The 25,864-nt window shown below is 41.4% G+C and overlaps 2 protein-coding genes across 2 annotated transcripts in view; both read right to left on the bottom strand.

Moving 5' to 3' along the window:
• Positions 1 to 2,145: 2,145 nt before the first annotated feature.
• On the bottom strand, positions 2,146 to 4,014 carry LOC307163307 (zinc finger MYM-type protein 1-like; the record flags this gene model as incomplete). Its single annotated transcript, XM_079879347.1, has 2 exons — positions 2,146 to 2,163; positions 2,269 to 4,014. The coding sequence occupies 2 exons, from the start codon at positions 4,012 to 4,014 to the stop codon at positions 2,146 to 2,148; spliced, it is 1,764 nt and encodes a 587-aa protein (XP_079735473.1).
• A 5,915-nt stretch (positions 4,015 to 9,929) lies between these two features.
• slc39a7 (solute carrier family 39 member 7) overlaps positions 9,930 to 25,864 on the bottom strand; it is a 54,817-nt gene continuing 38,882 nt past the window's right edge. Inside the window, exons 4-8 of the mRNA XM_079878106.1 lie at positions 22,343 to 22,432; positions 21,055 to 21,180; positions 20,284 to 20,388; positions 19,993 to 20,189; positions 9,930 to 10,334 (exon numbers count right to left, since the gene is read on the bottom strand). Coding sequence (XP_079734232.1) covers positions 10,080 to 10,334; positions 19,993 to 20,189; positions 20,284 to 20,388; positions 21,055 to 21,180; positions 22,343 to 22,432 — 773 coding nt within the window. The 3' untranslated portion in view covers positions 9,930 to 10,079. The remainder of the gene's footprint in view (positions 10,335 to 19,992; positions 20,190 to 20,283; positions 20,389 to 21,054; positions 21,181 to 22,342; positions 22,433 to 25,864) is intronic.

The following is a 25,864-nucleotide window of genomic DNA, read 5'->3' on the forward strand; positions in this document are numbered from 1 at the left end:
CAATAAAACCAATAAAGTACAATTTTCCGGACCCTATGGTCAATACTTATCAAAAAATAAATTGACTTTACCCTTTGGGTAGCTATGACAGAGTCATTTAGAAAAGGGGCATGGCCAAATATAAGAAATGCCTATAAATCCTAAACAAAAACTCCAAACTTCACGAAATTAAGTGAGCACATGTGACATGATTCTAAAGGTGGCACAATAACTGTTAAAAAGCTTTAAAAAGCACATTTTTTAAATGGTCTTTTACATCTATAAGCATAATACATTTTTCACATGCTTAAAGGCCTTAAAGTGCTGGAACCCATTTAATTGCTGCTTGCAGCTATTATTATTATTATTATTATTATTATTATTTACAATCAATGAGACCCCTTTCTCAATAATAACATCACCATTTAAAACTCTTCACACAGCTATCTTTACCTATATGCAGTTCATTTCACATTCAAAATGCACTGAACCACCAAAACACTTCATACATCTCAAATCAACTCATTCCTCCATAGCACAAGCAAAGATTGTCCCCCCCCCCCCCCCCCTAAACACACTATAAAAAAAAATTGCATAACACAATGTTTTCTTGCATGTTTTTAAATAGCATGACACAATGTTTTCTTCATATAGCAAGAATGAAACCTCTCTAATGTTTAGGATTCACTGCAGTAGTATATGTTTACATTTCAGTACAGCATTAATCCTAAGGTGTCCTCTTTTTGGATGCCCTGCTCCCAATCAAGTCTCCCACAAGCACTGAATGCAACGGGTTTATTTAGGCTCACCTACTTTGTTTGCTTCTCTGTTGATAGTGTAGTCTAACATTTTTGCTAGTGTTTGTCTCCTCAGTGACAATCTTAGTTTTGCCATCTCGTATTTTGTCATTTCACATTGTTTTTCTGATGGCGATTTCTCCAAGTCCCAGGGGCAAAGTCGATAGGTGAGATGTCACGTGACCTACATCATGCAACACCCCCTGTAAGTTTTTTGTTTTGGAAGTTAGTATAGTTCAGTTAGGGCATGCAGTCACTAAAGACTTTTTATTTTTTTATTTGTATCTTGTTAGTTAGGTTAGAGAATTAAACTCAGGTTAGCCTTTGGTTTTTTGATGTTCTTCTCTTTGGCACCGCTTGAGTCCCTTTTCCCTTGGGTTTATTTTTTGTTTGTTTGTTTGTTTTGATTCATTGTGTAAATAGCCTATATGTGTGTGTGTGTGTGTATATATATATATATATATATATATATATATATATATATATATATATATATATATATATATATATATATATACACATATACAGTGAGGAAAATAAGTATTTGAACACCCTGCTATTTTGCAAGTTCTCCCACTTGGAAATCATGGAGGGGTCTGAAATTGTCATCGTAGGTGCATGTCCACTGTGAGAGACATAGTCTAAAAAAAAAATCCAGAAATCACAATATACAGTGAGGAAAATAAGTATTTGAACACCCTGCTATTTTGCAAGTTCTCCCACTTGGAAATCATGGAGGGGTCTGAAATTGTCATCGTAGGTATATGTCCACTGTGAGAGACATAATAAAAAATAAAAAAAAATCCAGAAATCACAATGTATGATTTTTTAACTATTTATTTGTATGATACAGCTGCAAATAAGTATTTGAACACCTGATAAAATCAATGTTAATATTTGGTACAGTAGCCTTTGTTTGCAATTACAAAGGTCAAACGTTTCCTGTAGTTTTTCACCAGGATTGCACACACTGCAGGAGGGATTTTGGCCCACTCCTCCACACAGATCTTCTCTAGATCAGTCATGTTTCTGGGCTGTCGCTGAGAAACACGGAGTTTGAGCTCCCTCCAAAGATTCTCTATTGGGTTTAGGTCTGGAGACTGGCTAGGCCACGCCAGAACCTTGATATGCTTCTTACAGAGCCACTCCTTGGTTATCCTGGCTGTGTGCTTCGGGTCATTGTCATGTTGGAAGACCCAGCCTCGACCAATCTTAAATGCTCTAACTGAGGGAAGGAGGTTGTTCCCCAAAATCTCGCAATACATGGCCCCGATCATCCTCTCCTTAATACAGTGCAGTCGCCCTGTCCCATATGCAGAAAAACACCCCCAAAGCATGATGCTACCACCCCCATGCTTCACAGTAGGGATCAGTGGCGGCTACTGGTCTGTCAGAGAGGGGAAGCTCATTTTCGGGCCTACATCATAAAATTGTCTATTTATTTAAAAGTAAATTCTGCCCTACGTTCCTTTTCAAGAAAATGGTCTGTGACCCTGTCGTACCAACTAGGCGTCTTTTCAAGTGACTTGACCAGTGTCCTCTCAATGGCCAGCAGAGCTAGGCTGCTTAAACGGCCTTGGCCCATTGTGTTTCGGGTGTAGGACTTGAGCCGCTTTAAACAGGAGAAGCTCCTTTCTACACCTGCAGATGTAGCTCCAATTGTTGCCACTAATGAGAACAGTTTGTAAAGCTGAGGCATTGCACTGTCCAACTCCATGTCTTTAAGGAACACCAAGTAATCACACAGCTTTCCCCTGTTACCCTGCAAGTCCTGATCTGAATACAGGACTTGAAGTTCTGACCTCAGTCTTCCTGAATCAAAGTGATGGCCATAACTTTTCAGGACACTTTGGAAGGCCTCCTCTGGAAATACTTGTCTCATGTCATCAAATTTCCCTGGATTGACTAATTCTAAGAAGAGCATGCTTTCCAAATTTGAAAAACGTCGAGGAATCTGCTCCAAGATGTTATCAAGGATGGCCATGTACAGATTTCTGTATCGCACTTGGGGATCCTGCAATTGGGTCAGACGGCGCTTTCTCATGGGCTCATCTCGTGGGTCTGATGTGAGATCTGCTGTTTTGGCATAAATGGCTTGGAAAGCCCCCTCTGACCTCTTCTCTTTGACAAATGCAAGAAGAGATTCAATTCTTTTCTTGCAGTAAAGAACATCCATCGCCCTCTGCTGGACAATATCATAGACCACATCAGTCTCAGAGAAGATTTGTTCATATGTGTACAACATGAACACAAACTCAAAATCCTCCAGTTTCCTCACAAAGCCTTTGGCACAATCCAGTGTATCATCATCCATTGTTGTATCTGCAATGATGTTCTCAAATGTCTGCAGGAGGCCATCATAATTGTTTGCCACAGTGCTCACTATCCGTGATGTGAAATTCCATCGAGTAGGAGCGTTTCTGGGCAACCTTGAACAGCCTGCAGACTCCAGAAAAGATGTCCTCTTTGTTGATTTTGAAAAAAATGTGGCAAATCCAGAGAGTGATGCAAAAAAAATTCTGCACTCAGGCAAGCATTTAGCCCCCTGTGACAGCACCAGATTCAGTCTGTGTGCATAGCAATGCACAAACATTGCACTGGGGGCTATTGCTTTCACTTTGGCCTGCATACCATTGAGATCTGAAGCCATGACAGCAGCCCCATCATAGGTCTGTGCCACAAGCTTATCCTTAAAATTGTAGCCCTGCATGTTCTCATTTAATATTTCAAAAACGGACTGGGCATCTCGCCCCCCAGAAACATCAAAAAATCCAATAAAGCGCTCCTGAATTTTACCTGCACTATCCACATAGCGAACAATGACAGAGAGTTGGGCACGGCAGGATATATCAGTTGTTTCATCCACCTGCCATCCAAAAAAGGGAGCATCCTGAATTTCATCTCTGATCTGATCAGAAACGGTGGCTGCAAGAGCAGAGATCAAGTCATTTTGAATAGTATGAGACATACCAGAAAACACAGTTGAGGACTCGAATTGTGTGGACAGGACAGAGTCATATTTAGCTAATGTTTCTGTGAACTCCCTGTAATTCCCCTTGTTGGATGATTCACTACTCTCATCATGTCCCCTAAATGACAGCTCCTGCCGGCCAAGCAAGGATGTCACATCAATAAGGCGGTTTAGGAAGGCCCTGTTTTGTTTGACTGTTTCATTATGTTTAGCCACTTGAATGCGAGCACCTTCATTTATTGCATGCTCAACCCTGATCCTGCCCATGCAACTTAATCTTGCACATGCATTCACATGTGCATTGCTCTTTTCATGTCTTTTATATGCCCTGTCAAAGTTATTCAGATCTCCAAACCCCACCTTTGACCAAACAACACATCCGTGAGATGGTTTCATCAAGAGGCATGGCCAGCAGTACATTTTATTTGTCACAGCACTTCCAGTCAGCCAGCTAATTTTGTCATACCAGGAGAGCTGAAAAGACCTGTTATTTTTCCCTATCTTTTGCACTAAATCAATCTTAGGTGTTGATCTGCCCTGCTGTTTAATTCTAAGTTTTTCCTCGTAAGGAACACTTTCAAATGGCTTCGCCAAAATCAGGTCGACAATATTAGCACTGTCTGCCATCGTGTGCAGTTTCACCCACGAAGCTAGCCTAGCCTACTATATGAATGAATGAACGATCTAAAAAAAAAAAAATTAAACTCTGTAAAACTGAAACAAGGAGTGTGGTGTATAATTGTGTGAAATGTATGATGAAAATCAAGCAATTTTGCCAAGCAAATATCAAGAAATAGGTTGCAGCAGTTTTTATTTCGACTGTACTTGAGAAATCCGCGATGGGACTGAGCGCGAATAGCTTCAGTGATTCCTTATAGTACAAAATCGCTGTCAGTCAAAAGGAGATGCAGCCGTTTAACAGACCGTCCAATTATCACACAGAAGCCCGGCGTCCAGGCCAGCCCACTCCTCATTCACCCCCAGAGAAGCTGAGCTTCCATGGGCGGGACATAATCGCAGCATTTATCCAATGACCGTCTAGTTTCGAAGCGCTGAAAAAACTGTTCAAAGCAGCCCCATTGAAGTCAATGGAAGCTGGGCTTCAACGGGGAAATGCACTGTGACGCTACGGGAATGTATGAGAAGGAGATCGAGTCAGCCGACCTGCTGTATGTAGCTGATTCTGAACGAACTCGTCTTTGAGATGAACGTTTTCTAACGCATTTTTAGTCAATAAAATGTTAATACAATAGTACATATTTGACCATTCATTTTTCGACATTATAGGGGAAGCCGAGCTTCCCTTGCAGTCTTAAAGACCCACTCCGATGAAAATCATGTTTTTCTAGGTGTTAACATGTTCTTGTGGCATTTTTCTGATGTTAGAGGACACATCTTGAGAAAAATAAGCTCAAAGTTGTATTTCTGAGTATTTCTGCATTCAAATGGCTGTGAATCAGTAGCAGACGCTAAAATGCTGGCTAAAATAGACTGGAGTTGTGACGTAGTAACTCCACTGGGCGGGGCCACAAGCTCATATTCCCCTCTGCCTCTACCGGGCAAAAACGCCAGTGCTGCATAATGTGGCAACTCTCTGTTAACTTAACTTCATCTGTGTTAAAGCGATGTAGATTATAATGTAATGTAATGTAATGCGTTTTACAGGGGCTTTTTTGAAGTTGTGTTTTGTGTTTAATTTTACTCAGCAGCAGGGTCAGATACACACACACAAGCCGTTGCATGTCATTGTGAACAGAGCTCCGATAGTGGCGCTGAAATTGGAACACATACTGTAACAAATAAGTCACTTTTCACCGTCAAAACTAAAGTTTGGAGAACACAGACTGATCCCGTCAGTAATTACATCATTACATAATGAGAGAGGGCAGCCAGCCTCCTCCAGCCAAGCAACAGGTGAAATTCCACGCTCGTTCAAGTAGACTTGCACACGCCGGGTGGCGACGAGTTTCGCCTGTCGCAGTCGTTTGTCCCCTCGTGTGTCAAGCCCATCACTTGTGAGAGAGTCAGTCAGTTTTTCAGATAGAGCGGTGACAGTAGCATCTTAATAATCCCGAAATTCCGAGCAATCCACTGATACTAAATATGTCCTGATTGATCACTGTGGGAGGGATGAAATATCGATGCAAAGTCGAGCTGTTTTTTACCGCGACGTCTCGGAGTGAAATAATGATCGGTGATAACTTTGATTAACTTCGGAGGATTCGGTTGGGGGTGTAAGCTAGCGGGAGAGCTAGCGTAAAGACAGAGCTCTCGGCAACGGGGAGACGAGGGGGAGGGTCGTCTCCGTGCCAACGGCTCCGCCCACAACCCAGAGGCGAATTGCTAATGAGCTACTGCCGCTCTGCTGAAGCGACGTCCCAGAAAACGGCACAGGTTTTGTGATTTTGGCTAAAAATGGCATAATCATAATTTAAAGACCACTGAGAATGTTTAAAAATAGCTCAAAATATGATCGGAGTGGGACTTTAAAGAAATCGCCACTGGTAGGGATGGTGTTCTTGGGATGGTACTCATCATTCTTCTTCCTCCAAACACGTTTAGTGGAATTATGACCAAAAAGTTCTATTTTGGTCTCATCTGACCACATGACTTTCTCCCATGACTCCTCTGGATCATCCAAATGGTCATTGGCAAACTTAAGACGGGCCTTGACGTGCTGGTTTAAGCAGGGGAACCTTCCGTGCCATGCATGATTTCAAACCATGACGTCTTAGTGTATTACCAACAGTAACCTTGGAAACGGTGGTCCCAGCTCTTTTCAGGTCATTGACCAGCTCCTCCCGTGTAGTTATGGGCTGATTTCTCACCTTTCTTAGGATCATTGAGACCCCACGAGGTGAGATCTTGCATGGAGCCCCAGTCCGAGGGAGATTGACAGTCATGTTTAGCTTCTTCCATTTTCTAATGATTGCTCCAACAGTGGACCTTGTTTCACCAAGCTGCTTGGCAATTTCCCCGTAGCCCTTTCCAGCCTTGTGGAGGTGTACAATTTTGTCTCTAGTGTCTTTGGACAGCTCTTTGGTCTTGGCCATGTTAGTAGCTGGATTCTTACTGATTGTATGGGGTGGACAGGTGTCTTTATGCAGCTAACGACCTCAAACAGGTGCATCTAATTTAGGATAATAAATGGAATGGAGGTGGACATTTTAAAGGCAGACTAACAGGTCTTTGAGGGTCAGAATTCTAGCTGATATAGAGGTGTTCAAATACTTATTTGCAGCTGTATCATATAAATAAAAAAATCATATATTGTGATTTCTGGATTTTTTTTTTTTTAGATTATGTCTCTCACAGTGGACATGCACCTACGATGACAATTTCAGACCCCTCCATGATTTCCAAGTGGGAGAACTTGCAAAATAGCAGGGTGTTCAAATACTTATTTTCCTCACTGTATGATATATATATATTACATATTTTGTGCCCTTATTTTCACCTTTTTATAAGAAATCATTTCTTTTTGCCATGATTTCGTTTAGCATTTTGCGCCTTGCCATCATCACCACACCAAATATTTATCAAAATCTCAATGTTACTCTTCCAACCCTAGACCAAACCCTAAAGTCGTAACAATATAGTATTTTTTTATTTGGAATATATTTCAATATGGTATTACTTTAGATATGTATTAATTTTTGTTTTACATTAAGATTATTTACCAGATACTTATCCAAAGCGACTTACAAATGAGAACAATAGAAGAAATTGTAACGGCCTTTAGAGCAGTTACTTTGGTTTTGAGCAGTGGTACCTCTCCCGTGCTCTAGGGGGCTCTCCAGACTACTTTTCCTCTGAATAAAAGACAGGGAGAAGAAGAGTAGGGTATGTTTGGTTGGAGAGAAGCATGGCTTCCTTCTGTTAACCTTCTGTGTAGTCCGGATTGAGAAACTGTGGTTTTAAGCTCATCCAAAAGGACTGCTTGTGCATACCTCATCCACAAAGTTATCATGAGAATTCCTCCATTCCTATGCTGTAATGCTTCTGTGGGAAATTCTACTAAGTCATGCCAATATCATCATTGGATTAATTGAATCTACTGAGATCTGGGATGTTTGAGTGCTACAAGGACATCATTTTGCAACGTACCCTAAACTGAAGCCTGGATTGTATGAAGCTAGGATATGAGATGAACTGCTAGACTGTTTGCTCTTTTCTTGTTTGACAAACCCCTATCTTCATCTGTACTTTGCGCAAAGACTTTTCAAGGAAAGACATTTTATGGACAATTACCAGATAAGCTCGGTTTCTAAATAACAAACTTAGAAAACATACATGCATATCTTTAATTGTTGGCGATTTTGTGTGACTTAATTAATATAAACACTTTGCAATTATTTTTGTGTTTTGTACTTGGTTTGTGAGTTTCTGAATCTGGTTAAATCTATAATAGTCAACGAAGTCCTCCCTTATAAATTTATTTGTGATGCGCCCTTCTGAGAGTTCTCGGAGGGACAGTCACAAAATCAAACCAACAATAGGGGCAACAATATGTAAGTGGTGTAACCAGTCCTAGTTAGTCTAGCAGAGTACACATAGCCAGGTTTATTTTAAAGGTTAAATTAGTGGAGAGGGCTGCAGGTGTGGCAGTGTCCTCTGGTCTGATCCAGGTCTCAGTCACTGCTATGAGGTTGAGACCTGAGTAGATATAATAAAGTCTGCTTTGTTTACAACAGACTGGCAATTCCAGAGAATAGGAAAAGAGAGTAATGAACTAAAAGGACACAGGGAAAGTACACAGGTTAGAATTGCGCTGCTTCCATCGTGTGACATGCTTTGTGAGTGTTAGTATTAGAAGGGATTTGGAAGCACATAGTGAAAACAGGTCACAAAAACAAACAGATGAGAACAAGCAGTAGAAAAGAGGAAGTGGAGAAAGCAACAGTGATTTCAGTATTTGTTACCACAATAAACAAAACAATGTTTCCAAGCATCGACAACCACACTAAAATCAAATGAGAAAAAAAAAAAAAACGGCAAAAAAAACCCCCAAAAAACGTACACGCTGCTATACACTTGTTTTTTTGACTGCTTCTCCTGTTAGAAGGTTTGAACCGGTTTAAAAGTTTTGAAATAATGCATATTGGCCTGTAGTTACATTGAGTTTTGGCAGTGGTTGTATTTGAGTGAGAAAAGAATGAATGCAATTTGACAGTAGTCACTGAACACATTTAATGCCAAAGCAATGGAAAATGATTAACAGTTTAGCCAACATAGATAGTCTGTTGTGCCCATTGTGTGAAGATGATGGAAATGTTAGCAAGTTATTTTTACAATTTAGGGAGTTTTCTGGCCTCATGACAGCAGTTTCATAATCATTCATCAGGAAGCCTTGTCCTATGATAAATTGCTTTCTCAATTATTCATGACAGCCATTCTGTTTGCTGTACTAAGGCAGAATAGAGACTGCTAAAGATGTACCACAATTGTTTTATTTAACTGAAATTGAACAAAACATTTCCTCCATTTCTGATTTTGAAGCGATATGCTTGTTTTACACAGACAATGTAAAGGGTTTACACTAAACAAATTCAAGACATGGTTAAAACAACTGCATGAATAAGGTTACAGACTTTAAGGAAAAAAAACCCCACCACCAACTAAAATTCAGTAAGTACTGTACACTGTTTGCCTCTTCTGAAGAACCATCACCAATGATAATGTGAAACTATAGATTACTCTGCAATATGTGTGTGTGTATTAAATTGTGGAGAGCCACAGTTACTTTCATTGAGTACACAGTTACTATTACTGAGTAACAGCTATACCTGAAATAACTAACCATTTCAGCAGAGGAAATCAAAGAAACTCCATGGCAAAGAGATAGCACATTGCTTTTAAAAGAATCACATAAACCTTTATTGTGTGAACAGCAGTCAAATGACAATGATAACACAACCGATATTTCTTTAAAAGCAATCTACTGATGAGCATTTGCTTCAGTGACTGGAGACAATACATCTTGGGATTATAATGGTCAATGTCGAAGAGTCTCCACATTTCGAACCTGACCTTATCAGTATAATGAACTGAACATGATTTTCTAGCTGTTGGTCCCTGGGAAGGTTGGTTCATGTGCCTAAGATGACTTAAGTGATCCATTCATGTTGGTCTCTGGGTAAATTAGTGCAGTTCTCCATTTTCTTTCACTCTCTCCCACTTCATTTTTCTTTTCTTTTTTTTCTCTTTTTTTGTGGACCATGTCAACATTCATCTCAAAACACTAATTTCAAGGTCTTTAGTCTCTAAAGGTTCTGGTGACCATGCATTGGTTTCTACACCCCATTTTATTCTTTCAAACATCACTTCCTCTCTCACTCATACTCTGCGATCAACACCATCATTCCCACACCAAACAGCAAAGCTAGGATCTCCAGCATTGATTGCCATATACTAGACCGTCCAACCAGCAGCTCTGGGAGAACCGTGACAGTTGCGATATAAACAAAGCCTCCGGCGGTGAAGGGGAGGATCCAGGCTGTGGCCGCAGCACCCACTCCTTCAGCCAATAAGGAGCAGGCAGTTCCAGCTAATGCACCAATGGCGGTGAGAAGCTGAAGACACATGGCCTGATGAAAACAAGAAGAGTTAAGAATAATTGTAAAGTAAAAACAGTGATGTTTAATAAAAATCAACATGAAACTTTTTGTAACCAATTTAACTTTTGCTATATTCTTTGAAGTGGCTTTATATGAACAGTTTTCCTACATGTTTCGATTCAAAACATTTCAACACATTAAGGGGGACAGGATCTATAAAAGAGCTTGTCTATCTCTCTCTCTTTTTAAATAGCCAATAGCGTTTAGTTTATTTCACAGAACAGCAAAGCCAAATCTGACAGCTTGCAAAGGTTGCAAGTTCGATTCTCAACACCGGCAGGAAATGAAAATTGGCAAGGCACCTAACCCCAATAGCTCCCAAGGCATTGCAGTGAATGGCTGCAGTTTGTGTGTTCACTACTAACTCCTAATGTGTGTGTGCACTGGATTAAATGAAGTACAATTTCCGAGAATGGGTTACCATACTTGGCCTTCACGTCACTTCACTTCAAATAATGGTAATGTTGTAGTTTGAAAAATCTTGTAACAGCTGTCTCCTCTCTTTTTCAGTGTTTATAATACCAAGGCTCTCTAGCCATTGGGGATGTTTGGGCTCCTAAATAGCACTCTAAATTACAATATTCTGTGCAGAATTCAAATGGGTCTGGAATGCGATAGAGGGAAGACTGGCTGAATCGTGCATATGATACACTCTGCAGCTCGGTAGTAGGAATGGGCAATATAAATTTGACAATCAGTTGAAATGTTGGATTATAGTCTCACAAAAGCTCATCATTTGCATGCATTTTTAAGCCTTGCCAGTTTAAAAGTTCAAGCTACTGACAAAATGCATGTACAGGAAACTGCCTGTCAAGCAATTGAGTTCTCTTTCCTGTCTTATTGCGATTAATGGCCAAATAAGCACGTAAACAGCAGACAAATATACCTCAATGCATAAAAGAGAAAAAAAGAAAAAAATCTCTGCTGTTGACTAAATAACTTTTGTAACAACCTTATTTAAATCAGAAAGAAGTGAACAAGTAACCAATTTTAAATTAAGTTCCCTTATCAAGTCAGTCCCTCGACATTACGTATGGGGAAATCCATTTTCCTCGAAATGCTGAAGCCTGATTTGAATAACTCTTTTGCTTGCAAATAGCCAATGGCGCCCGCGCCCTCGCCTGATTGGCTGACAGCCTCCAATATAGGTGACGTCAGGCACCAAAAACCTCAGAATCTTTCCTCTTCACCTGGATCCTGGTTTCGCCGTAGACTCACGCAAACAGTGGACAACGTGGAATTATCCCCTCGCGTTCCGGCAGATTTTTTGCTAGGAAAGCCAACTAAGAAAATGTCTCTTTGCCGCATGTGTGGTGGACCTATCGACTTCCCGGACGCACACGAGCAGTGTGTGCTGTGTCTGGGTTGGGCCCACGCGGAAACAGCGCTCGAAGGATCATGTTGTCGAGCCTGTGAGGAACTCCCCATCAAGACCATTCGCGCAAGGCTGGCGGGCGGCGAAAAGGGCGTGTTCCCGCTCAGAGTTCCCTCGGCAACCAACAGAGAAGCCCGAGAATGTGTGTGTAAATGCTGTTATGAAACCGCTGTGTTGTGTTTCAATAAACACAAAGCATTACATGTCTCAGCAAAAGAGCTCTTTTCCTCCCCTAACTATTACCTGTGAGATAAGAGAAGCCTCTCCCCCGGGAGACGCTTCACAGAGCGGAAGCCTGGGGCAACCCGAGGATGTGAGTGCGTGTGTCCCTGTGCAAAAAGCCACGGACGAGTCACCCGTTATTCATATAGCTGTCAATGCTTCTCCGGTGACTGGCGCGCAGCCCCTGCCACAGCATGCTGTAATAACACCAGCTCAAATAAGGGGAATGGACAGTTATGGATTATTATTATTAATAAGCAATAACTGATAATACTGGTTATCACTTACACACTTTAAATCATCCAAAAAGGGGATACAAAGCCCATGTAGTTGGATCTCTATATATAAACAATTAACCACAACGAATTACAATTAATCATGAATATACAGATGGGCTATATATCAAAATTTTGTGAATGACTACATGTCGCGGGAGATTCAAATGGTTCACTTGTGAGTTACTGGAAATTTGACTTAAGTTTTGTTTCACTCGTAGATGTAACTGAATGAACACGAGACTAACTAAAACAAGAAGTCGGAGGTACGACTAATACAAAAGTAAAGCAAAACAAAACGAGAGAAAGACGAGACTCATACGAGAAAACGAAGGTAAAAAGCAGGAACAAAAGGCAGGAACAAAAACCGAAGACAAAAAGCTCAGAGCACTGTATGTGTCTGCTTTCCAACTACACTCCCTCTGTGGAGTTTTAGGCCAATTGGAACGCGACATTCCGAGTGGGAAAAACTTTCTTTGTCTTAGTTCCGAGTTTAATTTGCATGTTTTATGGCAGTGTTAGGATTTGTCAGTTCTACTTTAAACGATGGTAAACACAGTAAAATACATTTTATCATAACCTAATATATATATATATATAGCCGAAGCACACAGAGAGGTTTACATTGATACCAAATTTGATATGTTTTGGAAGAGATACATTCTTATTCGGTAAAATAAGCTTAAAAGTTCAACTAACAAGCCAAATAACATAACTTCGTCATAAAGTTACCAAAACTGTGATGTACATTAATAAATTGGGAAGGAAAACTGGATTTACAGAATCTAAACACGGTACACACATGATTTGTCTAACCTTATTACAAAAGTTTACAAGAATACATAAGACAACCACATACAAGGAAAATCAGGAGGTGGGAAAATTAGATACATGTTTACACATTTATCCGGTGGTTATATATAGAATATATAGGATTAACAGGGTTTTTATTTCTCTTCCTCTACAAGAATTTAAGTGAGAGTTGTGTTCTCTGGAAATTCCGTTTGGGGTCATAAAGTTTTATGGTCTAGCAGGAGGTAGGGTTACAGGACAATTGGGGATCATTCTTAAAATACACACTTAGAATTCAACGCTACACACTAGAGAATCACACTATAGAATAAAACAAAAACTAATCAAACATGCATGCTTTAATATGTCACAAACAGATTCTGAATCACTTGTATTCTGAATTAAATGCAAAGGGATGTTTGCGTGTGTGTGTGTGTGTGTGTGTGTGTGTGTGTGTGTGTGTGTGTGTGTGTGTGTGTGGAGATCTCCTGGCCACCTGGGTCACTGGCTTGGAGAGAGAGAGGTGTGAGCAGATAAGAATCTCTTTGAAACCATCTCCTCGAGTTCTGAGATGTTCTCTGTTAAGCATCACTTGGTAACAAACGTGTCAAAAGAGATCAATTCAGTCCAGACTCTTGGCGCCATGCTGTAATTTAAATTCATGAGTTTAAGGGTTAAAAGCTCCAAGTCATAGTGAGATTGTCCATCCGCTACAATGCATTAATGTCCCCTCTGTCGAGCCACCTGAGCGCGTGGTCAACGCTCCCATTGGCGTCAGATTGGGTAATCAACACTGTAAACCATATACGCTTCAGTTCGCTTCAGAACTATACGCTTCAGTTCGCTTCAGAACTATACGCTTCAGTTCGCTTCAGAACTATACGCTTCAGTTCGCTCGCAGACCACCCTGCTTCGGCGGCGTGATTATGTCAGAAGCATCAGAACAGAGTGCTCTGCTGCTACAGGCAGAAATCTCCTCCCTCCTGGCCTAACAGGCAGTAGAGATAGTGCCCGGGAAACAGAGAAATTGTGGGTTTTACAGCCGTTTTTTTCTAGTCCCGAAAATGGACGGAGGTATGCGCCCCATCTTAGATCTGAGATTACTGAACAAAGCGCTCGCGAAACGCACGTTCAAGATGATTACTGTGATCCAAATCCTCGCGCACATTCAGCCGAGGACTACTTCATTGCAGTGGATCTAAAGGATGCGTATTTTCACATTCAGATAGCCCCGCATCACAGGCGCTTTCTGCGTTTTGCATTCAAAGGTGTTGCATACCAATTCAAAGTGTTGCCGTTCGGGCTGGCTTTAGCCCCCGCGTGTTCACAATGTGCATGAATGCAGCGCTCGCACCCCTGAAGCTCAGTGGAATGCGCATGCTGAACTATCTCAACGACTGTCGGACTGTCTGTGAACATGCAGAAGAGCACCCTTCAGCCGTGTCAGTCGATTACCTTCCTAGGTATGGTTCTGGACTCGCGCACAATGATCGCGTGCTTATCAGAGCAGAGGATCCAGTCCATTCGCAATACACTAGCCCTCTTCATTCAAGGCAGAGCTGTCCCCTTGAAAACGTTTCAGAGGCTACTGGGTCTGATGGCAGCCGCAGACTCTGTTTGCAGACTGGGCGTGCTGCATATTAGACCGCTGCAGCACTGATTGCAGATCCGAGCATAGCCGCAGGCGTGGAGAGCTGGGACAGAGCACCTTGTCATAACACGATCATGTCTCGAGACTCTGGCACCTTGGTCCGGCACGACCACGTACGAACAGGGTGCTGCTACGGGCAGAGTGGTCAAGCGGGTAGTGGTCACTACGGATGCATCACTATCAGGCTGGGGAGCCCCCTGCGATGGCAGACCAGCATTCGGTACGTGGGTGGGGGACCAGAAGCGCTGGCATATAAACTGCTTGGAGATGGAAGCGGTTCGTCTGGCTCTGCAGAGCTTCCTTCCGTTTGTGAAAGACTGTCATGTTCTCATCAGAACAGACAACACAGTGGTGGTAGCGTACATCAATCGCCAGTATAGGAAGCGCGAGTTACTACAGTAATAGCTGTGGTTGATAATAATCACATTGACTATAATGTGGCCCCCTGTTACGACCGCGGCCATAACACAAGAGAGGACATAGACAACTCAGCTCGTACAATAGGGGTTTATTAACAAAAATGATATAGACATAACGATAGGAAAATGAACCGGGGTAAGACACAACAAGAGAGCACACAGAACCGCCGCCGAACACCCCGCCCGCCACGCAGGTTTGGCCGCTTAGACTTCTTATGCCAAACATACAGGATCCACAGGTGCCGGCAATCAGTGCCTAATAAAACAAAGACACAACATACTCGCCCCCTAGAGGACAAATAGATCATAACATGGAACAAATGAATCACAAATACATGAATATGTAACACCCCCTTTATTATGCCCGCGTTCATAATATAAGCTGGCAGTATTCTCAAGCACCAACATGTTTGCTGCATTTCCTCCCATATCACACCAGTAAGTGTTGCTTAACTGGGTACAGGGAGATACTGATGGGTGTCGGCGCTGAGTTGGCTCTGTACCAGAGTACATCTGGGTGTTTCAACCAGGTCCAGTACCTGACCTAGAGGGCTAGCGCACTATAGTCTGAGGGCTTAATGCTTAGCACTTGTGCTCTACAGGGGCTCGATGCGATCTGGGCCAGCCAATTTTCCACACGGAGGGGGTTTTATACGTTCCCCATACGTAATGTCGAGGGACCAACTCTATAAGGGAATGTCTCTGGTTACTCAACGTAACCGTAGTTCCCTGAGAGGAGGGAACGAGACATTATGTAAACTGCCGTGTGAAAAGCCTTTTCAGCCTTAAAGCAGAACTTGGTAACTTTTTTAACTTAATAAAACTGTCTAGAAATCATTTGGATGGTTAAACAACCTGTGCTGGTGATATTGGTGACTTTCCCCGCTCCCCCCAGTGTTCCCAGGCGGAAAAGCAACCTTGCAACTTGGGGACTACCGTCCCGGCAAGATAGAAATGGGAAGTCTCGTGAGAAGCGAGAACGAGCGCGAAACACGAATTGCTTTACAGCAATTCGACATAAACACACACGCATGTATGATGTATTACTAGATTACCCACCTCGGTAGACATAGCTCCACACGATACAGTTGGCTTGCTCCGATCATAATAAATGCACATGAGCAGTGGTAGAGAGGGGGAGGAGGCCGCCGCAGTCTATGGTTTTTTACGACCGTGTTGTGAAATATACGCCCCACAGCTGTAGGGGGAGCTCGTGGGGAAAACATGCGACAACAAAAGGGAAGATCAGCGAAGAAGTGCCTAGAGTTCGCAAGAGTTGCCGAGTTCTGCTTTAATAGCTCTCGTTCAGTTGAAAGATTCTGAGGTTTTTGGTGCCCAACGTCACCTATATTGGAGGCTGTCAGCCAATCAGGCGAGGGCGAAGGCGCCATTGGCTATTTGCAAGCAAAAGAGTTATTCAAATCAGGCTTCAAATCAGGCTTCAGCATTTCGAGGAAAATGGATTTCCCCATACGTAGTCTCGTTCCCTCCTCTCAGGGAACTACGGTAACATTGAGGAACCAGAGACGTTTTAATTTTCTGCAGGCATTTTTCTGATGTGTCTCAGGCTCAACCTGTGATGTCATAATTTGCCTCTGTTTAGTCAGAAGAGACTACAGATTTAAAAACTGTATATCTTCTGAAAACAAACACATTTAAATTCTTTTAAATGTACATCAGTTGACTGCCAGATTATCCTAAAGCTAGCAGATATGGACTGCAACCAGCAAAACCTTAATTTTGATTTTGTAGGGTCTTAAAAGACAATTTAAGTTCATATTACATAAGCAATTTATAGTCTTTATAGATATTAACTACACTGACAACTGGATGATGAAAGCCTTGACAATGATGAAAAAATTAAAGTTCTGTTTAATTGTTTTTTTTTACTCGCCCTCATGTCATTCCAAACTTGTTTGACTTTCTTCAGCGGAACACAAAATATATTTTGTAGAATGTTTTTGAAGAACAGTTTTGCTTACCACTGACTTGCATTTGTGTGGAGAGAGAAAAAAAGCACTGATATTTCTCAAACTAGATGTACCGCATGGCGGTACAAAATATGACCGCCGCTCAGGCCTGCACTGACTTTCCACAAAAATAAATGACGTGGAGCAATTTGGCTGTATTGCGTGTTTATGTATATAAGTTGTATATTTTAAAAGACTGTCTGGAGTATTCCTGTGGATCATGGATAATTTAGAGTTTTGTAATTATTTGCCATTACTATTTAAGTTTTATATCAAAAGTCATTAGTTTAGACACTTAACATCCATAATGTGAAAACGTCATCTGACTTTGGCATGGGTTTGTTGTGTTTTACTGAAATAAAAAACATTTTTTCCCCAAAAAAGTGGTTTTATCTTGTAGCCCTGGTCCCAGAGTTTAAAAAAAAACAATGTTAACAAAATTAAACTCATTCCCACTGTACCTAGTAGAACACTTAAGTAAATGTCCCATTGAAATTAATGGGATTTTATGGATTTAGGTGAAGAAAGTGTACACATAATACATTTTGGTCTGTACCATGAAGAGAAAACTGATTCAACTATATAAACTATATATTTTCTGAAAGTGTAGACTCTCAGGATGTGATCTAACATGGCATGAAACATGTCCCACCCACCTCATTAGTATACTGCCCAAGCATAACACATTGGGTATTGGTAAATCGGGTATATGGCTGATACCTAAAAAAAGTAGTAGTATGTGCATGCCTGTCTGTGTGTGTGTATGTGTGTGTGTTTGTGTATGTGTGTGTCTGTGTCTGTGTGTGTCTGTGCGTGTATGTATGCGTGCGTACATGTGTGTGCGCGTGTGTGTTTGTGTGTGTGTGTCTGTGCGTGTGGATGTCAGTGTGTGTGCATGCTTGCGTTTGTTTGTATTCCTGCATGTGTGTGTGTGACAGTATCATCCTAAACCAGCAACCCTTCGCTCAACAGCACCATCTACAGGCCGATGAGTGTACAGTCACTAAATGTGCACATAAATTAATTTATTTTATACCCCCCCATGGATGAAATTCGACGAAACTTAGCATACCCCCAGATAGGGGTGTAAGAAAAAATCGATACACTTGAGTATCGCAATATTTTATTTTGCAATACTGTATCGATTTTCAAAAACGCAATATCGATTTTTTTTTTTTTTTTTTTTTTTACGTCCAAAAATATTCATGGTAAGACCGTAAGACAGTGGTTCACGTTTATGTTGTTTAAATCCCTACCACTAGATAGCTATGCTGAGACGCACAACTAGTGTCCTCGCCAGGCTCGCCTATAACTGTGCGTGTCCACTGGACATTTTAGGATTGACAGCGGACCGGAGAAAGCGTTGAGAGCGACCGAGAGCGTCAAAAAGTTGGGCAGTTCCTTTATACAAATATCAAGCGAAAAACGCAGTCGGCAGCCAATTGCTGTGAGGTTCGGGATGTGACGTCTTGAGAGTTTAAACATATTGCAAATTGTGCCGGAGTTTATGCTGGATTTAGTGCGTAAATCATTTTGTTTACAAATTAGACGTTGTGCAGTTGTTATATAGCCTATATGTTAAATATTTCATTTTGGATGTGTTTATTGTGATTATATTGGCTGGTTTTATAAAAGTTTATACAACTGAAAGGATATCTTTGCTTGGTGCATTTGGAAACAAAGCTTGTCTATTTCTAAATGTAATCGCGTGCATCGTTCACACCAAACGCGAAAAGAGCATCTGGCGCGAGTGATTTCAATGTTAAGTCAATGCAAAGACGCGTTTACGCACGTCTGGAGGTCCTGCGGCACGAGGCGTTTAGCGCGGCGCGGTTCGCCTCATTCGCGCGTCCAGTTCTTTTAAAATCTTTTATCACATAAAACTTGATTTCAATATGACACATTCATTTTGTTTACTTTCATCCACTTTCATTCATTTTCGTCCAGTTCACGTTGTTGTTTTGTATTGTGACAGGGGCTATGTACCTATTTTCTTTTATTATGGCCTACTTGAGCATATAACAATTTGCTCACTAAGAACCTGCCACAATCCCAAACTGGCAGTTTGATTTTCTGTGTACTGAATTGTTTACCTAAAGTAAACTTCTTTGACTTTTATGCACATCATGTCTTTTTAAAAATATTTTTAATATATTTTACTTTAAAAAAATCCCAATATATCGCCTTATGCACAGTATCGAAATATATTGCAATATATTGAATCGTGACCCATGTATCGTGATACGTATCGTATCGCCAGATTCTTGCCAATACACAGCCCTACCCCCAGAGGATGTCAAGTTAATCATACACATGAAATATGGTGCAGTTCTGAACATCTCAACTGAAGATAGGGGCGATTAAAGCAGAATAATATTGCATTTTCATTTTTTATGGGAAGGGGCGCAAATCACAAATGAGTGATTATGGGCTAGGTTGATGTGGGCCCTTAAGACCAACATACCATAAAAATTTCTTCATCCTCGGTGCCACGGTTCAGGTAGTTATTTAGGAAAAACTGAATTTTTTGGGTTTGGGGGGGGCCCAGCGCGGGGGGGGAGTGGCCCCCGGGGACCAAACGAAATTTTTCCGTAAAAGTCTAGTGGGGCTACATGCCCACCAAATTTCATGTTCCCCGGTGTTTCGGTGTCCCTGGTATCGTTGACGGAAAATTCAGTAGATGACGGGAAAAAAAAACAAAAAAAACTTTGACAATCCCTATATGACCGCTTTCGCTAGCTATGCTAGCGGCAGTCATAAATATTTTCTTTTATGTTATACAGAAGAAAAAAAATTATTCATACAGGTTTGGACATGAGGCCGAGTAAATGATAATAGAATTGTTTTGGGTGAACTACCCCTTTAAACTATGTAAATTTGCCCCAAACCATATTTTGACAAATCCACTCTCCGGAGCTCCATACCTTCTTCTTTGTGCAGCCTGATTGGACAAGAATTGCAAAGTCTCCAATCTCGTGAGGTACTTCATGTAAGAGGATGGTGATGGTGGTAACAGTACCAACTGCTGGACCTACAAGGAATGACGCTCCAATCGCAAGACCATCCGTGAAATTGTGGGTGAAATCAGCAGCCAGGTTCAGATAACCAGACACTTTAATATCTGTAGAGACAAAGAGAAGTTGAGTTATTCTGTCAGCAAGACAGCAGCACTGACAGACAGAAATAAAAACTCTTTTAGACATGAGTTTCCATACCAGAACTTGTCTCTACAGATTTCTTATTCGAGACTTTTTTCTCTTTTTCTCCCTTCTCTCTTTTCTTGTCATCCTCTTCATCACTATCCTTTGCCTTTGGAGCAGCTAAAAACAAGACAAGAAAATATTTTTATTGTATTTGGAAACCTGTCAAGAATGTCCAGATCACTCTCTAAATAAATACATAAAAATAAGAAATTATATTTTTATATTATTTTAGCACCAGCAACATTGTTAGTAATATGACATTATTTTCTTGGCCTGCATGCTAATCCGCTATGCGACTGGAAACAGCCGCTTCATTGTGAGTACTGATGAAAGCAGTGTGTTGAAATTTTTGCTATTATTGGTCTGGCCTTTACCTCACTTACACATTTACTATGCAAAATAAAAATAAAAGTTTTTTAGTTTTTGTTTTGGCTAGACCCTGAGTCTTATTCAGATTATCCAATCTATGTTTATGCAATTTAATTCTCAGAGAAGCTCTGTAGATTAACAGCCTAAAGAGACAAACACACATTCTCAGTGTTATGGTGCACTTGTTCTTATTTCGGCAAGAAAATTAGTTTGGTCCAAATTCTGAGAATTGTTTGGTCCTCTGCTATTCTTAATTGGTGAGCGTTCCGAAAGGAGAAGCGATTTCATCAAAAATAGTCAGCAGGTTACAACCCTGATTAAAACAGTTGTTCCAATTCTAGAGGGATGCTGCATTAAGAATATATGTGAAGTGTTTTTAATGAACACGTAATTATATTAATTCAAGACTCTTACCATGATGAGAGTGAGAGTGTGAGTGTCCTCCCTTCAAAAGACGGACAAATTTCTCAACCACTAGAAATGCAACAATGCCACCCAGCACCCACAGACCAACTGACATCATGTGACCATGGGCATCACCTGTGACAGAAATTAAAGGATTAGTTCACTTTTAAAAAAACTTTTGCTGTTAATTTACTCACCCCCATGTCATCCAAGATGTCCATGTCTTTCTTTCTTCAGTCGAAAAGAAATTAAGTTTTTTGATGAAACCATTCCAGGATATTTTTCCATATAATGGACTTAAATGGGCCCCAAACGGTTCAAGGTCCAAATGACAGTTTCAGTGCAGCTTCAGAGGGCTTTAAACGATACCAGACGATGAATAAGGGTCTTATCTAGCGAAACGATCGGTCATTTAAAAAATAAATAAAAAAGTTTAAGTTTTATAAGCACAAATGCTTGCCTTGCTCTGTTCTGTGATGCACGCGCATCACAGAACAGAGCAAGGCAAGCATTTGTGCTTATGACGTGACGTCATGTAATACGCAATTAAGTTGAAAAGGTCACGCTTGAAATTTTCTTTTAGGCTTTTTAATATTAAAACACCCAGGATACGCACACGAAATGGGCATTTTAAACGATAAACTGACACAAAGACATTTGAATATGTGTATATGGTCCTCCTTCCGCACATTTGTAAACACTGACTCGGTACTTCTGTCTACGTCAAGCGTGACCTTTTCAACGTAATTGCGTATTACATGACGTCACGAACGCGCATCACAGAACAGAGCAAGGCGAGCATTTGTGCTTATAAAACTATAACTTTTTTATTTATTTTTTTAAATGACCGATCGTTTCGCTAGATAAGATCCTTATTCATCGTCTAGTATCGTTTAAAGCCCTTTGAAGCTGCACTGAAACTGTCATTTGGACCTTGAACCGTTTGGGGCCCATTGAAGTCCATTATATGGAAAAAAATCCTGGAATGTTTTCATCAAAAACCTTAATTTCTTTTCGACTGAAGAAAGAAAGACATGGACATCTTGGATGACATGGGGTGAGTAAATTATCAGCAAAAGTTTTTTAAAAGTGAACTAATCCTTTAAGCATTTATTGACACTGCACAATTTGTTTTTTAATAAATTCCATTATTGTATTTAATTTGACCAGACTGCATAAAAAGTAGTCTTTTAATAAATTATATCCTTTTATTTAATTTGACCAGACTATAACCTCTGTAGAAAAAAAAAAGTAGAAGTAGAAAAACACCAATTTCAATAACTGAACAATGACCCACCATGGGAGTGACCATGTGACTCCTCACTACCATGTGAATGAACATGTGACTCCTCGCTGCTGTGTGATTGACCGTGATGAGAATGAGGTTCTGTGTTGAGATAAAATCAAAAGGTGAAGGTCAGGCTGGTTAGTATGGACCAGTTACTCAGATGGTAACTACATTTAGTCAAAAGATAAAAAGTCACCATGACTTAGACCAGTTATTATAGACCAGTGTTTCTCAACCAGTTGGTTGAGACAGAAAAGCTGGTTGCATTACCGTTTTGAGCGGGTCGCGGAGTGTGCAACAAAAATGTAATTCTAAACTTTTTTTTTTTGTGTGAGACTTTATTTTTGAAAGATGTGTATGAAAGCATTGACTCTTCTGTCAGACGTAGCTGAAGTAAAGATTGTCTGAAAAAAAAAAAAGTGTTGTGCTGATTTTGGTATCTGCTGTCAGATGAGATGTTGTCAGGCTTCATGTCATTGTCATTATTCTAATGTTAATTTCGTAACTTGAAATAAAAAGTCTCTCCTCAGAAAAAATAACTTTTCTGTCCTGTCAGACATTATACTGTGCTCGCAAACCTTCACTATATATAAAGAGCAGATGAAATTACAAGCATGCAGCATCATAGTTACATTGTCAATTGGTAAGTCTGCATGAAATTGCCAAAGAGTACCAATAAATTACGTAAAGTATGTTGTGTGTTAGCTGGAAAGGATTTACATGCAGGTATGACAATTATATATAGAATTATATATTCAATTAATCAGGATCAGTGTCCATATGTTTTAATAACAGTTCATGCTAGTATTGTGTAATTAGGTAACTGTAGTTTCCATTTCCCCAATATATACATATTAGCGTCTAAAAACGCTCCTTCTTTCCATGGTGTCTGTCGTTGCTATGCAACCATGAACTGCGCTCTCCATGATGACGAGGAACTATCAGCAAAGGATTAATGATTTCTAGCCCTTGCGTTAGCTTTACAACTGGATATATTTATGGAGATGAGAAATAAAAACCCAGCCTGTACAGCAATGTAAGCTGTTCAGCCGAGCTTACGATGATGTTATGGAAATGCAAGCGTATCTGTTGTTTTTTTGTCTCATGACCTTGCGCCATTCTGAAAAGTTAAGATGTTTTCATCTCGCCGTGGCACAGGTGCGCCTGGAAAAAAAGAGCAAACCGCGACCGCGTCGCTTCCATTATGAGCGTGCTTGCCGCACGCCTACATTTGAAATAACACACTTGAGCGCGCAAAAGACACCATATGTGAATTTCAGCCTTTATTAGTGCAAACAAAATGAAGGGCATTTTCCAGTATTTTCCAATGAGCTACTGTCATTGATGACAGAATACCTAATTTGAAGTGTAATCTATTGTCATAAGGTGGCAGTAACAGCATTATGGTGCAATAGTAGTGACAGTCACACAGCATGAGTCAAATGTAAGCAAAGAAAAAAAGTAGCCTTGGTACAAGTTGGTAGTGTTTCCCCTGGATATTTTAAGTAAAAGTATAACATAACTTCTTAACATTTTAGTTTTAACAATAACTAAAGTAAATTAACCTTGTAACTCTTCAGGAGCCTACACAATATTGTCACCTAATAAAATTTAAAGCAGAACTTGGTAACTTTTTTAACTTAATAAAACAGTCTAGAAATCATTTGGATGGTTAAACAACCTGTTCTGGTGATATTGGTGACTTTCCCTGCTCCCCCCAGCGTTCCCAGGCGGAAAACCAACCTTGCAACTTGGGGACTACCGTCCCGGCAAGATAGAAATTGGAAGTCTCGTGAGAAGCGAGAACGAGAACGAGAGCGAGAGCGAGCACGAAACTCGAATTGCTTTTTTTATAAACACACATGCATGTATGATGTATTACCCACCTCGGTAGACATAGCTCCACACGATACAGTTGGCTTGCTCCGATCATAACAAACGCACATGAGCAGCGGTAGAGAGGGGGAGGAGGCCGCCGCAAGTGAGATTTATTATGACAGTGAGTGTTGTGAAATATATGCCCCACAGCTGTAGGGGGAGCTCGTGGGGAAACGTGACAACAAAACGGAAAATCAGCGAAGAAGTGACTAGAGTTTGCTAGAGTTGCCGAGTTCTGCTTTAACTAAAATTTTAAGTACAAATGTAAACAAACAGCAGCCATTTAAACAAAATGGATTTATTGCAGTTTATCACTGAGAAGGTTTAATCGCAGATTTAGTAACAGCAAACAGCGCAAGCAGCTCATTACGGTGACTGGGAGGGGACATGTTCGGTTCACTTAGTTCCCTTATCGAGTCAGTCCCTCGACATTACGTATGGGGAAATCTATTTTCCTCGAAATGCTGAAGACTGATTTGAATAACTCTTTTGCTTGCAAATAGCCAATGGTGCCAAAAAACCTCCGAATCTTTCTTCTTCACCTGGAGCCTGGTTTCACCGTGGATTCACGCAAACAGAGTGGACAATTTGGAATTATCCCCTCTAACGTTCCGGCGGATTTTTTGCTAGGAAACCAACAAAAAAATGTCTCTTTGCATTTCGCTCCTTGAATCCAGAAGTCACATCGCGCTCGCATGTGTGGTGGTCCAATCAACTTCCCGGACGCACACGAGCAGTGTGTGCTGTGTCTGGGTCAGGCCCACGCAGAAGCGGCACTTGAAGGATCAGGTTGTTGAGCCTGTGAGGAACTTCCCATCAAGATCCTTCGCGCAAGGCTGGCCATTACCCGTAACGGTGGCCTTATGACTCCTGCCTCTCCTCCGCCTGCCACCGTCGAGCCACGGACCGGGAGACTACAGAAAGCTACGTCAATAGACTGTCGAGAAGTTATCGTCGGCCCAGCGGCCACGCCGCCCTCAGGTGTCAGAACGCTGAAGCTAGTTACCACCCTCCAAAGGAAGCGCGGGAAAATGTCTCTTTCGGATGTGGTGAGGACGACACCATGTCCACGAGTGCCTCCGACCCTGGAGCTTGGTCTGAGGCTCCTTCAGAAGCCACCCCGGCCTCGCTGGACGCGGAGCTCATGGCTATCCTCATAGAGGCAGTAGCGGACCTGGAGCTGGACTGGGCAGGCCCCAAAGAACAGCCGTCTAGGAAGTGGATAGACGGGTCCTTCCTCGGCGCGGGCCGCCAGGCGGACGCCCTACAGAGACCTGTGCCTTTCTTCCCTGAGCTCCATGAGCTCACCCGGTCATGGCGCTCCCCTCACTCAGCCCGAGCCCATGCACTACCCAGCTGCTGACAACAGTGGAAGGGGCGGAGAAATTGGGTTACACGCGACCGCCTCCCGTCGAGGACGCCATCGCAGCCCACCTGTGTCCTTCTCCCGGATGGAAAACTGCCTCATTGCCTTCAAAGCCATGTCGAGCCACTGCCCACATCGTTGAGAAGGCATATATTTCGGCTGGACATGCAGCATCTGCCCTCCACACGATGGCAATTCTAAGGGAATCAGCCGCAATATGGGCAGCCTAGGGTTCTGCACCGCCATCTGTGGCTGACGCTGACCGGAGCGTACGTGATCTTCTCTTC

The sequence above is a fragment of the Squalius cephalus genome, assembly GCF_949319135.1.
Source record: "Squalius cephalus genome assembly, chromosome: 8".
Taxonomy (NCBI): domain Eukaryota; kingdom Metazoa; phylum Chordata; class Actinopteri; order Cypriniformes; family Leuciscidae; genus Squalius; species Squalius cephalus.